Genomic DNA, 16,577 nt, shown 5'->3' with positions numbered 1-16,577 from the left:
AGAACTAGTGAAGCAACTGTATTTAAAAATATATTAGAATCGGTTTGATCAAGCAGCATAAATCAATATCTTTATTTTTTTAAGTTGCAAATATCATTACCAGATCTAGTGTATAGTGCAACTATAGTGCATTTACTTTTCTTAGTATGTACCGTATATTGGATTATTTTATGTCTTTCTTTCACATTGATCATTGATTTTGTACATTTGTAGCAGTATTTTATGTTGAATAAAACGGGTTTTTTAAAAAATATAAGTAAACATTCAGTTTTTTATTTGAGAAACAGTAATGTATAGTTAAAAGAAATGGTTTTTAACAGTTGAGGTGGTGTTTACAAGTGTCTTTAATCGTATGGGTATGTTTATAAAAGTTTTTACACATACCCTTTTCCACAACGCGAAATTTCGACTTGGGGCGAGGGGTCTTGGAACGCATCCCTCGCGTAAGTAGGGACTCTACTGTAGTTAAATTTTCGAAAAAAAATCGCTATAGTTTCCATCAAAATGTGGTTAAAGATTTCCGATTTTTCTCTGAACTTGCTGATTTTTTACTTGTTGTGAAAAATGATTATTATCATTTATCAGAGAAACCAAACTTATGCCTATTTCAAATTGTTTTTTTTTTAATCTTAAATTTATTTTTAATTTTCAAAAAAAAAAAAAAAACTGGTAATCTTAATTTTTGAATTTTGCATTCTGTAGTCTTATTTGAAGAAATCTCTACTAATGTTTTAAAAATCCTTTTGTGACACTCAAACTTTTGTCTTTAAATTTATTTATGCAAAGTCTTCCTATCTTTATGTGTCTCTAATTTTCATCTTTCAATGTTGGCAGCCATGAAATGGTTATTGGAAGGAAGAACTTTTTGTAGCAAGAAATGTTTTAAGGGATCACTCATAATGCACATATACATACACAGTGATATTTTTATCAAAAATCTAAATCCTAGTCACTGCTTTTAAGCTACATGGTTTTATCAAAATGTAATTTTTTTTCCATTTTCTTCTCATTGTTAATGATTCAATGATAAATCTTCTGCACTAAAAGAACTGTTTTGCTACATACTGATAAAACAATTGGTCATTGTTTTTTGCATATTTTTAGATTTGTGGGTAACTGAAATTTCTGTGAAAAAAAGTCATTCTGTCACAATTCTAAAACTATGCGATCTAGCATTAAGTTTGAATTTTATTACATGGTCTCAGGAAACAATTTTTGAAGATCTAAAAACGAATGAACAGCTGCAGTTATTTCTGATTGGAGAAAATAATACATTACTTATAAAGCTCTAGATTAGCGGTCGCCAGTTGCCAATGGGCAACCTTTTGGTTGAAAATGGCTACCCAAAAAATCAAATCTTAGACGTCAAAAGTGGTTACGATATGTTTCTTTATTTGCTCAAAATCATATCGAATATTGTACTACGGCAACTGGTTTCCAATCCTGAAACATTCAGGGCATCATTCGACTACTCCACAATTGGCAAAGTAATTCAGAGTAGTTCCATAAGGTTATTTATTTTTTATATTACAAAAAAAAATAATATATAATAATAAGTAATAACTACTAAAAGTGCCCCCCCCCCCCCATTTTTTGTGACTGCCAGTGGCTACTATTCAGAATTCCAAGTCTAGAGCTAGCTTAATTGCTTATACAGTCGGACCTCCATATATCGAAGTAGCAAATTGCCGGGAAAAAATTCGATATATAGATACGATCTTATTTTATCATGAAAATATGGCAAAACATTAAAATTAAAGCTAATTTTCGTGCATGAAACCCAATTTCTAATTTATATGAACATCAGATTAAACGAAAGTTAATAACTGAAAAATTAACAGAAATTATATATTTTTTCTGCTTTCATACATCTTCATTCTTCATCAGTTCAAATTGATTCGCAAAACATGAGGAGATTTTCGTTTTGACAATGTAATCGAGAGAAAAGTAAAAAATCAATTTACTTAACTTGAATGATTTTTACTGACGCTAAAAAGACTAGAAATGTTAATCAACAGAGCAAAGGGATAACTTGAAACTGATTTTACAGTGTTACTGGTTACAACTAAGATTTGAAATAAACTTGAGGGAATTTAAGAACTCCAGAACGGAACAAAGACCTATCTATGCACCCCTCAAACCCAGATTTTTTATGAGTTTCTTAGCAACCTTTAGTAAACGTAATTTTCTCCCCTAACCTTCATTTTTCATGAGACAAACAGTCTAAAGTGAAAAAAAAAATCTACGAATGTCTCGAAAAAAATTTCGATATAGAGAAACAATTTTTCTATGTAATGAACATTGAAATTTGCTGGAATTTCGATATATAGAAAATTTCGATATGTGGAAGTTCGATATATGGAGGCTCGACTGTACTTGCATATGAACCGATTCTCATATAAGTCGAAGCCCACAACATTCAGAGAAACTGTTGTAAACCTGCATTTAAGTTGAACCTCTTCATTCAAAGAAACAAAAAACAAAAACATGTTGCATTTATTGCGAATTAATGTAAATAAAATTTTACTAGACTTATTGCATTCTTTTTAAATTTTAAAGAGCTCCAATGTGTACATTATGTTTCCAAATCCAAAATTGGACATTTCCCACTCTTTTCATTTAGTTGGACTTTGACTTAAAAACTTTCAATTAATAGTAAGTTAAAACTTTCTATACAGTAAGACAATATACAACTAATCAGAGTGTTTCAGTATTTATTGCTGCTGCATCGTGTTGAAAGAGATGAAATGACTAAGTCTAATCAGACGTAAAATTAGAAAAATGGAGATTTTTTTTTTTTCCAGTTTTCTTTCAAAAGATGATTTTGGAAGTCATGCCCGATGCAAAAGCCAACCCCCAAACTCTGTATATCATTGCTTGGTTTCCTGCACACTGTAACTAAATTTTTTTTTTGTGTTTTGTCAAATTTGCATTTTCTTGCAGAGTACAATGAAGCCATCATTTCCGAGTTCATCAAGAAGCACGTGAGCTCGGCTTACCTCGATTCGGAGAACAAGAGAGAGCTGCACTACATCCTGCCCATCAGCGAACTCCGCAAAGGGAGCTTCGAGAGGCTGTTCAACGCCCTGGAGACCAGCTTGCCCGGTCTGGGGATCAGCAGTTTCGGAATCAAGAACACCACCCTGGAGGAAGTGTTCTTGAAAGTGGCGGAGAAAGCTCAGATGGAAGGTACCGTATTTTCCTGCGTATAATCCGCGGATTATCTGCTAAAAAAGGCAAAGTTTATGAGGTGCGGATTATGCGCAGCCGCGGATTATCTGTGATTTTTTTTTTTTCGCTTAACACCAACGCATTGAACCTCAATATTTTTACAGTAGGATTCACCGATCGAGATCGTACGCCGACGGAATGTTGTTTATTTTACGAAGCAAGCATGTTCTTCATCGCTGCCTCCCTGTATGTTGGTTATTTTACGTTGCTTGAATGTTCCTCTTGGCGATTCAGGTCACGTAAAATAAGCAAGATTACAGTGAAATAGGTAGCCATTTGCACAAGATTAGACCGCTTGCTCATTTGACTTAACTCTGTTTTTCAAGCAATTAGCGAACTATAAGCAATATTTCAAAAAGAAATCATTATATTTTAGATTAATTTTGATTATGCCTTCAAAGTAATTACTTTTTCACGTTTTTAGTTTAGTTGCTCAAATGGTATGTTAAATTCAAACTTGATCTTTTTACATCGTATTATCCGCGGATTATACGCCGCCGCGGATTATACGAAGCTTTTTTTTCTTCAGGCCAATTTTAGGACCTGCGGATTATAGGCCGCCCGCGGATAACACGCAGGAAAATACGGTACTGTGCTTTTGTTGCTCCTAAAATGTTTAAGTAACATGATGTTAAGGTCTGAATGAACTAGTATTAGGGATAGATGCAGACAAATATTTCAGGGAGGGTGGGGGAAGGGTCATGCTGTAGAATGTGTACAGAAAAAATATTGTAAAATACTAATGTACATTGCGCCAGAGGAAAAATTTCCACGTACACAAAAACTACCCGTAATTCTAAATGTGTAAAAAGAAGCCACGCGACATCATTGAGTTTTCCAGCCAAACTGCCATTTTTATTATCCTTCCATGGAACAAGACAAAAACTGCGCCCTCTTTAAGTTAAAGTAGAAGTTATGAATTAAAGTAGAAGTTATTAAAATAGAAATATAATCCAACAACTAGCTTTGTCATCTGATTCGGCATAACTCTAAAACCTTTTTTTTACTACCTTACTTGTACGTATTGTGTTTCAAGTTATGATTTTTCTCACTAGAGTAGATGATTTTTTAAGCTACGATCTAAACTAATATGCTCACTCCACAACTTTTGAAAAGTAAATAGTAGATTTTGCAATTTATAAATCCTCACAATCCGCTTTGTAAAAATGTATTTAGTTTCAACCATTAGTTGATCTTTTGTTCCAAAATCAAAGCTTTTATGCAAAAAAGAAAAAAAGGGGGAAGGGGAATGAGTTGCGATGGGGAATAAATTTTCCATTAATGAGCAAAGCCCAACAAAAGTTATGCCAGGAAAAAAAATTTTAGGCACCAGGCAAATGATTTTTCTCACATTTTATATATATATTTTTTTCTTGTTATCCTTCTGAAAGGACTAGTCTGCAAAGGTATTTTTTTAGCCACCTATGGAACTTGAGGCCCGGAATTTGTCGGGCCCTGGAAATGAGTGATGTGACCAGGTAAATATACACATAGTGCTACCTAACCACCTATGCCAATACATTTAGCAAACCATAAAGCAAGTGAAAATGTAGATAGTAAAGCTGTGGGATAAGGGAATTACTTTTGATAGAGCAGAATATGTATGTTTCTGTGCAACAATGAAGTATATTAAGTTGCATAATTTATGCTTTAAAAACTTTGTATTTTCAGTTATCCTAATGTGTAACTGTATTGATCAATCTGAAATGTAATTTAACTGACAGCATGTGAAATGATCCAATAATCTAATGTGTGATAAAGAAAAAAATATGGTGAATGAATTTTATAGTAGCAACTGCTGGCATTTGTTTGATAACTTACGATGTTTAAATGAAAAGCCGAAAGGCTAAATTCCGTAAGTCAGTCAACAATGTTACATGCTTATACAAGCAGAGATAATACCACACAGTGGAAGATGCAGAATCAAATGTTGATGTGAAGAAATGAGCATTGGAAACTTGTTTAAAATCTTGCCAAAAAATTATTGGTCCATAGAAACTAAAATAAATAAACTAACAAAATAAGTTTATAAGAATAAACCCTGGCCATAAGCGGAGGTGGAGTTCGCAACTCCCCAACACCTACCGGACCTAACACAAGAGGCTGACGAGAACAAAAGAGAAAGAACGATTGGAATCGTTCACTATTTATACTTGCCTCATTTGCATATGATTGGGCATCAGAGGATGCCAACCTAAAACTGAAACTTTACACAAGCCGAAAAAGTTGAGAAGTTAATCTAATTTGAATAAAGTAAATTTTATATTACATTACATTAGGAATGAGAACGCGGTTAAATATTATTTGCCGATGTCTATCATTGTTCCTGATCATATCATAGCCTGATTTTTTTCAGGTTGTCAGGGTTGTGGACTCGATGCTGTAATCAACCCATTGATAGCGCAGCTGATTACTTTGTTTGCAATAAAATGATTCACCGTATTTTTTTTAATCACATCTCTTAACCATACTCTAAAACACACAATCTCTGCTGCTGAGGTTGCATGTTATAAAAATCTTCTGCCATAGCTTCATTTGTAACAAGGAATTTAACCCTCAAATGTTATGTTACCCACAGATATGTCGTGGGGAAGTGAGAGTCTCTCCAACAAACAAGGCAAATCCGGTCAATACGATTCGGTGTCCCACCAGGAAGAAAACGGGAAACCGGACTCTTCCCCCCTCCCGCCACCAGATGGCAGGCCGGCCCGGTACAATGCGCCAAACGGCAGAAAGAGGTCTGCCGACGACGGTAAAGCAGATTACTTTCAGTTGCCCCCCAATCAGGTCAAAGACTCGGACGGTATGACCCGACTCATGATTATGCATGATGTTAGCCCTGGCTTTGGCTTTAACCGCATCAAAAACGGATGGCTGCTTGTATGATTTGCTGTATGTGGGGTTTTGTTTTTTATTTCTATCAGGTTTTTTTTTCTTGTGATGGAAGTTTATTATGAATTTCTTTCTCTTCCTCTTTTCAATTGCATGGAACAACATTTTCTGCTTCTTGATTTGGAAAAGTGTTTTACACTTTTTCTTCCCTTTCCTCATTGTATGATTTTGAAGTATTTTTAGCATGTTGCATATTGGTTTACGCTTAATTTTAATATTTTTTCGTACTCATTACCTTTTCATTTCCTTTGAAATGCACTTTCATTAATAAATGGTCTCTTCTTTACTTGTTTTTGATAATTACCGTGATTTTTACCAACTTTAATTTTTCGGTACCACTTGTTTTGCACACCCTCTGCTGTCAAAATGATGGCAAGATTATCGCCGAGTTAGAACTTGGCGTGTGTCAAATTTGACCAATCTGAGTCAAAAGTGAAAATATTTATAGTTTTTTTTTCCCGTGGGTTACTTTTGGCTGTCTAGTGTAGAGGCTGTGAAAATCAAATGGTTCCGATTTTTCTTTCCTACTAATCATGATATAATATGAAATGCTAAATGAATATGTTTGCATACTTTGGTGAAATATGTGGTTGTGTCTTCCTTAAATTGAATAAAAATGTGAACAGTGATGCAAAAATGGTGTAACCCACAAATATCAGTTTTGAGACATTTTTGTATTCATGTAGTACTTCAGAATGTTTTTTCCCCGCTCCCCCCCCCCTCCACAATCACACACACACTAGTAACATTCCATTTTCTGTTACTCCAAGCTACTGTCTGACCACGGATTGCACGGAAAGATAAACATCCGTTTTACAGCCAGAAATGGACGAATCTATTATTTTTTCCGATGTCAGCTTTTGCAGAAGCAGAGTCTCATTCAAATGAGCGGAATACGCGCGTCAAATTTTTACTTTTCCTCCTTATTCACATAGATTTGTCTTATCTGGATGTTTGAAAATTCCATGCAATCCGTGGTAGGACAGTATGTCAAATCCCTTAATTATGCTCAACTTTTGAAATTCCAAAAACTAACGATTTGCATTTAACTCAGATTCGAGGATCCTTGGACTCGAACATTTCCAAAAATGAAGGAGGGCTTTAATTTATACAGCACATCTACCAAAAAGGAATCAAAAACCAAAGTTTTAATTGGGAAAATTCTGTATTTTTAACAAGAGATTACTGCACTGTTCTGAGCATTATTTTGAATTACAGAATATCTACAAGTAGATACTATGAAAGAAATTGCAGAGCATGCCTTATTCACAATTCCTTATTATTTTTTAAAGGATGGAGAAATGGCATTTCTTTGGCACAACGATGAATTTTAATAAAATCCATTTTCTGATCAAAATAAAGGAGAAAAAACTGCATAAAAGTATGCAAAAATTTTTAAGGACTTAGAAAGACTTTAGAAAGTGAGGGACTACTATATCAAAAGTGCCTTAGGAATGTTTTGCTGAAGCGTTAAAAAAAATATATTTGCTGTATTTAAAGTGGATGGTAACACTTTATTTATTTTATTTTTTGAATTCATTTATTTACTTTATGAATTACTACTACTATTATTATTATTATTTTAATTTAAAAAAATAATTTGCATTTTTATGAGACAATGTTATGACTTAAAATGTGCTGTAATGTTTTAAAACGTGTTATTTTTAAATACAGGATTGCAATGTCTACGATTGTAGATGCTGTGTCCATAAGATGGCTCCAAAATTATATTAATTTATTTGTTTATTTTGTAACTTTACTTTTGCATGGTTTAGTTAGATATGAATCAATAAGAACTATTTGGGTCAAACTTTTCAAAAATGCCATTGAACTTAAAAATGTAAAAATAAAGTGTCAGTACATTTAATAAAGTATAAAAATTTTATAAATCTATCATTATTGTAATATGTTTGTTCTAGTTGTTAGAAATTGCTAAGATAATTACCATTTTCTGTCTGATTAAAGTGCTGGTGACTATATTGAAGGGCCGTAAAACTTGGTGGCATATATCACTTTTGTAAAGATGTAAATACAGTTGGGCCTCGATATAAGGTCACCCCTCAGGACTTCACGAAACTGACCTTATAAGCGGGGTGACCTTATAACCAATTCATGTATATTTATTGATAAATAAACATGTACATTCATTAATTCTTTTTAAAATTTAATACGTTCAAAAATATCAGAAATTAGGTTATAATAGTTTAGTAGATTTGAACTAATTAAAACTTTTGGAATCAATAAGAAATTTTGAAATATTTTTTTAGAACTTTTGTTTAGAGTAAAGTTGCAGAAAACTGATGTGCAACTTACTTCACTTAAAACTATCATTAACACTGGACAAATTGGTTTTTTCTTTAATTTAAACCCAATGGTTTCTCATTGTTTTCTGAAAATTTTCCTAGGCTTCTAATGACTGGTAAAAAAGTGCGATATCTACACTCTGAGTGCCCTCTTTATTGCTTCATATTTTAGTGTCACTGTCGTAGTAGTCACTTTCTACTGCATTCGGCGCACTGCATACTACATTAATAAAAATACGACTTTTCAGTTTTTAAGGATCGTATATCGCGGTGAATTCTTGAAAGTGAATGTGTTAGGTACCGAAATCATTCAATTAAATCTGACAAAAGTGACCTTATAAGCGATTAATGTATTATGACCTGACCATATATCCAATAAGACATAACATAGAATTCCTATTCAGTGAGCCGGGACTTAAGAAAAGTGTCCTTATATGCGGGGTTACCTTATAAGCGAGTGACCTTATATCGAAGTCTGACTGTAAATAGTTGCCACTGTTTTCCAGCCCTTGTAGTATGCTCTCCAATAAGCATCTTACATAGAACTTCTATAGTCTTAATAAATTGTGTTTGTTCAATAACTAATAATTTTACATTTCAGTTTTCAAAAGCTTTGATTTACTGCAGTGTATTATACTTATCTTTAAAGCTGAATGCGTTTTGGTATTTTGCTACAGCCTTTTTTTTATTTTTTCCTAACTTTTTTGCAACAGCCTTTTTGGGCTGTTATAAAAATTCTCTACCGTAATTTTTAAACACTAACACAAAATGGAAATTTTAAAGTTACATTTTTGTTGAATGTAATCGCTTTCTCCATTGGTTTAAAAGAAAGAACTGTGCTTATATCTTATTGGAAGAGACATTTGCAGCTTTCCACGGAGTTCGCAAAATCTCTTCTTTAATCCACCATCGGACTTTGGAGAAAGCTTATTGCTATTTGAGAAACATCATTGGATACTGGAAATCTGCCCTCTATTCTTTTAAAGAGCTGCAGTCTGTTTATCAGGTCTTCACTATTTTTCTCTATGTCTTGCTGTATGTGTGTCCCCATGTTTCGTATCAAACGTGTTTGTTTATGTTCAGCTGTCTGAATCTCTGCTTTACACAACATTTCAACAATTTTCATCGCTTGACAATACTTTCTCATGCTTTTCTGAAATTGCAGCAAACTTGGAGCCTCCCATTATCGGTCTCGACGGTGCGGGCAGCTACAAAGTGGAAGGCAAAATGCTCCTGTTTCAGCAATTTACGACGATACTTTTGAAAAGGTTCTACTGCACGAGACGGAACTGGAAAGGACTCTTCTCCCAGATTTTACTCCCTGCATTTTTCGTGAGTGTCGCAATGTCCGTTGCCCTGACAGCTCCGAAAGTGGAAGACTTGCCTCCTTTGACTTTGAGTCCCTCTCAGTATTATAATTACACCCGGCCCGATGGAAATGCGATCCCATATTCAAGAAACAGATTTGATATAGAAGCTGGGGAAGACAGGTAATGGAATATTGTATTCATAGAGAGCATTTAGTACTGTCATGCAGAATAAATTTGATATGCCATTTCTTTATTATTAGCTTCCCCACTCAAATTTTTATTATGGGGCATTCCAAGGTATTTTTGACATTTATGTAGAGTCCGTAACGTGACCTTTTTTGCCATAATTTCTTAATTTACTGTTTGATGAGCATATTATTTTATTTTGATCTTTTCCTACCAACACACCAGCTCAAATTAAAATAATTTGCAAATCAAACGGTAAATTAAAAAGTTATGGCAAAAAAAGGTCACATTACGGACTCTACATAATGTCGAAAATACCGTGGAATGCCCCTTATTCAGATTACATGCACTGAAAATTCATGAAAATATGTAGTAAAATCTAAGAAAGGTATGCTAATATTTTTGTACTCATGCCAAGAGAGTTACATCAAAATAAAATGAGTTCCTTTATTTTTTATTTTGTTACTAAGGTGGTCAGTATATACTGCTGTTTGCCGGTAAACAGCAGTATCTACAAAAATGAGTTTTTGAGATATTTGAAGAAACACGTTTTGGATTCAATACTAACAATAGGGAAATGTTGGAAAGAGACGTTTTTTAGGACTTTTTTTTTCACCGGAAACCAAATAAACGAGCTTGTGCGATAAAGCTATCATACAATAGATGACAAAAATGAGAAATGAAAATTTTGCAGTTACTGCTTTTTACCTGCCCATGGCAGTATATTAAAGCAAATATTTACTTAGAAAGCAGTATGCACATTAATTACTTTAACTGGAATAAATCCCAATACATTTAATATCATTTCTAAGGAGGACAATATACTTTCAGTTTCTGCAGAATCTCTTTTAAGGAATGATCTCATAAAAAAAGCAGACACATATGTTTTTTTTTTAAATTGCTGTATTTATTAACTCTCGACACACAAAGGAAGGGGGCTATAAGTTTGATGTGTTTGTGTATCTGTCTGTTTCACTCTAGCATCTAAATGGGTGGACCAATTTTGGAAAAAAAAATTTTGTTCGAAAGGAGAGTTGATGGAGAGTTTTCTTAACTAGGTTGAGTCTTTTTGGGTGACATTAATTAACAAAGATATTAATTAAAAACCTCTAAAAAAATTCGCAATTTTTGCAGTGTAAATATATTCAAAAATTTAGTACCAAAATAAAGAGCATTTTTTTCTGCATCTAATAGAATGTGTTTAGAACTTCCATGTTATATATAGAATTCAAATTATAACGTTTTTTTAAAGTAGATTTTAAATACGGTTGAGCCTTTATTCATGCTATTGGTAATCAAATTCATTGTTGGCTGAGAAGGAAATTAAACACAATGATTTTATCTGTCGCCAGTTTCTATTTGTTAACAAGTAAAATACTTGCTATTGATTTTTAATAGTATAAGGCTTTCAAAAGGATTTTCAATTTTCCTCCTAGATTCTACATTTGTGACTCAGTCCGGGGGTTTTTAAATTTTTAGTTTTACGGAATTATAAAAGATTCATAAAAGCTTCATGACTTTCCTAAAATAAAATTGCTTTTCTCTCAAATAGTGTTTAATGCACATATGTATCTTATATCTTTAAACGAGCAATTCTTGTGGGTATATATATATTTCTTATTTCGGAAACGGCTCTAACGATTTGGATGAAATTTTGGATTCAATTGTAGTTTTGCATTCTAAGTTCATCTACATCAGTGTTTTTTCTGTAAAAACGCGATTTTTTACGAAAAAGTTTTTTAATATAAAGTCAAATTGAGCTAAGCCTTGAAGTAAACTGTGAGTTGACGCTTCAGACAGACGATTTGCAACCATAACAATGAAAATTTGTCTCTTCTCGCTTTAAAATTTTATACTTGCTTAGGGTTGCCAGGCTTGGCTGATATTGGCCACTTTGGCTAATTTCAAACACACTTGGCTAAAAACAAGTTCAAAAGCGTTATGTAAGTTGATATAAGGCTTTTTTTCTTTTTTAAGTGAAACTATTGCTTGACCATCCTATTTTATTTTATTTATTTATTTTCTTTTTACACTTCAAATAGTTTAACATGTTTTTTAAATCACGCATCTAAATTTTATTTCGAAGAAGTGTATGTCTTGAGATTGTTTATGTTTTGTTAAGACAGTTGTTATCATTTGTTGGAATGGTTTGTGGATCAACAGTTTTGATGGATATAATGCTGTATGTAGCATTTTCTGGCGTAAAGTGACCAACTACACTAAAAGTACTTATTCAAAAAGAAAATCTCGATTGGGATAAAATCGTTAAACGCATCATAGTATGAAAGGAAGTATTCGGTTAAAAACCGATTTCACCATAGCATAACTGAGGTCAAAATATTTTGATTACAGACAAGAAAATTGTATAGTGGAAACAAACGTAACAGATAGTTTAAAGCAAAATGTTGATTTAATTACATTCAGAATCTTCTTTGTTTGGTACTTTATTGTTATGAGAAGGTCGAGTGCTTAATATTTCGTCAACGTGAAGCTTTTCAAGTATATTTGGAAAAGTATTGAACCTTAAAGAAACACAATTTGACAAAAAATAATTCTTTTAAAACCGAGCGAGGCTCGGTCGTCCAGGTACTTAAAATTAATAAGCTCATTGAAATAAATACCTCATATCAAAAAAAAAAAAAATAGTTTCTTTTTCCTCTGTTGCCAAAAATAATTTTTTAAATGAATTAATGCACTTACCAAAATAAATTAAAACAATAAATTGTCCACTTAAAAAAAATACTTTTCATTGTCAAAAAAAAAAGCCTGCGCATATCTTTATGTAGAAACATTAATGACTTCGAGTTTATTCGCTGAAAACTGAATACATACCTGCCAACCCTTCCGGATTTCCCGGAAGTTTTACGGATTTTTATGTCCTTTTCCGTTTTTCCGGTTATGAGCAAAATCTTCCGGATTTTTTACGTTTTGTAGTAAAAATAATTATCTCACCAATTTTGGCGCTAACGATACTTTTGTGGAACGCGGCACCGCGTTTTAGGCCAGGTAGCCAAGGAAAGGTTGCCGTAAGAGAATGGCACGAGAAGAAGCGATGCAAGATTATGACGTCACTGAGTGATACAGCGCATGACTTCATCGGGGTCCAATCAGAGCAAGTGTCGCGACTAGGGGCACAATTTCGGCGCCAATTATCTTCTCATTCTCTCAATTCGAGCTGTTTTTGCTTTGTTCTTTTTTTAAGATAAGTAACAAATGTTATTTCCAAACTTTTAAAGAACTCGATAAAAGTAATATTTACTAAACGAAAGTAAGTTCAATTGATATGAAATTCATAACTAATATATTGTTAATTGTAAAGAGGGTAGGTGTCCTGTTTGATTTTATTTTGCGTTAAAATCTTGTGGATAAAAAGAAAAAAATCTTCCGGATTTCTTTTCTCCGAGGTTGGCAGGTATGTGAATACCTAAATTAGTCGTCCAGGTACTTTGCATATAATCCAAGCTCTGCTAATAGCTTTTTACCTCCTCTCCAGGTGGTCTCAGGATGCCGATTCGGAGAAAGTGTTTGCCACTCTCTACATGCCGTCGGGCGTGGGGGCCACCTGCGTGCTGAAATCTCCGTTCAACAACAGCTTCGACGAGAAGATGAACTTCTCCGCCCGAAACTACGATCTGCTGTCCGCTTTTTTCGAGCCATCCTGCGAGAGCGTCTTCGTACCGGGGCTCCCCCTGGACAACTTTGTCCCCCCTCCCCCCACAAACGGACCACATCTCTCGAGTTTGATGGCCAACTTCACTACAATACGCACAACAGGTACGGTAGAAATGATAGCCAAAAATGTCTATTTGAGAAATATTCTCAACAATTCATTTTGAAAGCTAAGTGAAAACTAAGTGTAAATGTTTTTACTCACTTGTATTTCTTTAATAATGAAAAGGCAGTTAATCTTGTCCCTTAAAGGACGCTTGTTTCAATTCGCGTACGGGAGAATCAACCTGTAAACATCAGAACGACTTCGAACGACGTGTTTCGTCAGGAAGAAGGATGAAGGATGCACGAGCGGAGATGATGTAATTGTTGGCATAAATTAAAGTTAAGTTTAAAATCCAGAAGTTAAGATATTTAAACTAAGCCAACATTAACTGGCCGTGTAATGTCAAGTTGGAGACAAGCAAAAAACATGTTTCAGAAAAATACATTTATTAAATATGACTAGAATAACATCCCCATAAAATACACCCCCAAAATATCATAACAAAAGTGGTTCCAGAATATAAAGAAAAATGTCACCAAGATGTCGATGCAGTCACTTGCCACTCCGAAGGATCAGGTAGAAAACGCACAAAAGGTCCGCCGAATCACACTTCAGGAATGTCCGGACTGAACAGGCAACATTACACAATACGTAGATCGGTAAACATCACAGGTAGACACGTGGAACTCACATCCCCGACATTTTAATTGGCCGGACACAACACAACAGGTTCTTCACCTGGACTCACTAATTCCAGGACTTGGAAGATTAAACATCACATACCACAAAAACCCCCGCTAGCATCGCGGGGAAAAACCCCCCACACGTGAGCCGGACTAGGCTTCACGATCAGAACCAACCACTGGGGATCGTTGAAAGAAGAAAAACGAGAGAGAGATCGCTGCCACTCGCCACAATATATACGTTTTATCAACCAATGAGATTCCATGCCTCGATGACGTCACCACACTAACTTCTACTTCGACCATCACTCATTTGCATATTCCACTACCGCGAATATTCGTACTCCTCTCCATAGCACGTGCGGTCAACAAGTGGAATTAATTCGAGTCGATCAGGTGACAACTCAACTTTTCTGAATCGACACATCGAGACATGCAATCTCCGATGGTTTCAGTAAACAGTCGCCATTAATTATGGCGTGGGGGAATCGTCGATTGAAGTGTTAGCACCAACTAGTTGACAGGTTCTACTTTTACCAGACTGGGCTTAAAGTAGGTACACTTAACTTTAAATTATTTTCTTTAAATTATCGGCTGTGGACCGAGAATAAAAACTAAATAAAATAAAATAATATTTTATGCTAACAAATTCCCCCCTTCTCGGTTACACAGCACGATACACTTCAAAACGACATGAAAACTGACATATTTCAAACAACAATTAAAAAAAATTTTTAAACACTTTTGAGAAACATTGAAAAATTTACACATTTGAATATTAAACTTTTACATTTTCATAATTACCAAAAATGAGTTTGCACATTTTTTTCAATGTACCCCGAGTCAGAGGCTTGGTAAACGTATCCGCAGGATTTTCTGCGCTTTTCACATATTTTAATTCAAATGTATTTTCCTCTACTAAGTTTCTCAAAAAATGATATCTGACATCAATATGCTTTGTTCTGGAATTTTCTATAGGGGAATTTGAAAATTCTATTGCAGCTATATTGTCACAATTAATTACAGACCCGTTAAATTTATATCCAGCTATTTCAAAATGTGATGTTTCTTCTAAAATTCTTTTTAACCACACCACCTCTTTTGCTGCTTCTGTCAAAGATATATACTCAGCTTCCATGGTGGACAATGAAACACACTTTTGTTTAAATGTTCGCCAGATAATAGGTACTTTGTCAATGTAAATAATAATTCCCCCCATCGAAATCCTATCGTCCCTATTTGCAGCATAGTCTGAGTCAGAAAAACCATTGATTTTAATTTCATTTATTGCAGATAGACTTAATTTATAATAATTTGTATATTTTAAATAACCTAAAAGTCTTAATAAACACTGCCAATGTCTTTTACCCGGATTTGCTTGAAATTGAGATAATAAATTAACTGTATATGCAATATCCGGTCTAGTTTTCCCTGCTATATAGGACAAACATCCCAATAAATTGCGATAAGGTACTTTCTCCATTTCTTTTATTTCTTGGTCCGTTTTTGGACAATCACCTAAAGACAAAATTGTACCTTTCGCTATTGGGAGGGTCGAGTATGGGTATTGATACTTTTCAAAATTTTCACAAACTGTCTTAATATAAGAATTTTGGTGTATAAAAATTCCCCCATTTATTTCTTCAAATTCTACCCCCAATAATTTTTTAGTTCTCCCTAATTCTTTAATATCGTAATGTTTTGATAAATCCTGAATTGTTTCCTGAATTATGTTTTCATTTTTTCCAAAAATTATTATATCATCTACATACATCAATAAAAACACATTTCTGTTTCTTGTATAGACACAGTTACTACATTTAAATTTCAAAAAATTTAGACCTTGGAGAACCCTATCAATTTCCAGGTACCAATTTCTCCCCGATTGATGGAGACCATATAGCGATTTCTTTAGACGGCATACCCAGTCTTCTTTTCCCGGGATTACAAAACCCTGTGGTTGTCGCATATAGATTTCTTCATGCAAATCAGCATAAAGATATGCGTTTTTTACGTCTAATTGAAAATGGCTCCAACCCAGGAATATCACCAGAATTGAGAAAAACATTCTTATCAGGGAGAAATTGATAACTGGGGAGAAAACCTGAGAATACGATTCACCTGCCACCTGCCTGTTTCCCATCGCAACCAATCTGCTTTTAAATCTGGCAATTTCCCCTTTAGCATTCCTCTTCAAGTCATAGACCCACTTATTACCAAGTACTGGTTTACCAACTGGCTGGGGAACTAACTGCCA

General features: G+C 34.1%; 1 protein-coding gene across 1 annotated transcript in view; it reads left to right on the top strand.

Annotated features, from left to right (window-relative positions):
• Nucleotides 1-16,577, top strand: part of LOC129232628 (ATP-binding cassette sub-family A member 2-like) — a 209,429-nt gene that overhangs the window by 133,963 nt on the left and 58,889 nt on the right. Inside the window, exons 28-31 of the mRNA XM_054866761.1 lie at nucleotides 2,944-3,189; nucleotides 5,810-6,034; nucleotides 9,592-9,916; nucleotides 13,416-13,696. Of these exons, the coding sequence (XP_054722736.1) occupies nucleotides 2,944-3,189; nucleotides 5,810-6,034; nucleotides 9,592-9,916; nucleotides 13,416-13,696 (1,077 nt within the window). The remainder of the gene's footprint in view (nucleotides 1-2,943; nucleotides 3,190-5,809; nucleotides 6,035-9,591; nucleotides 9,917-13,415; nucleotides 13,697-16,577) is intronic.

This window comes from Uloborus diversus, unplaced genomic scaffold (assembly GCF_026930045.1).
Source record: "Uloborus diversus isolate 005 unplaced genomic scaffold, Udiv.v.3.1 scaffold_13, whole genome shotgun sequence".
Taxonomy (NCBI): domain Eukaryota; kingdom Metazoa; phylum Arthropoda; class Arachnida; order Araneae; family Uloboridae; genus Uloborus; species Uloborus diversus.
The sequence above is the reverse complement of the archived record's forward strand: the minus strand, read 5'-3'. Positions and strand labels throughout refer to the sequence as shown.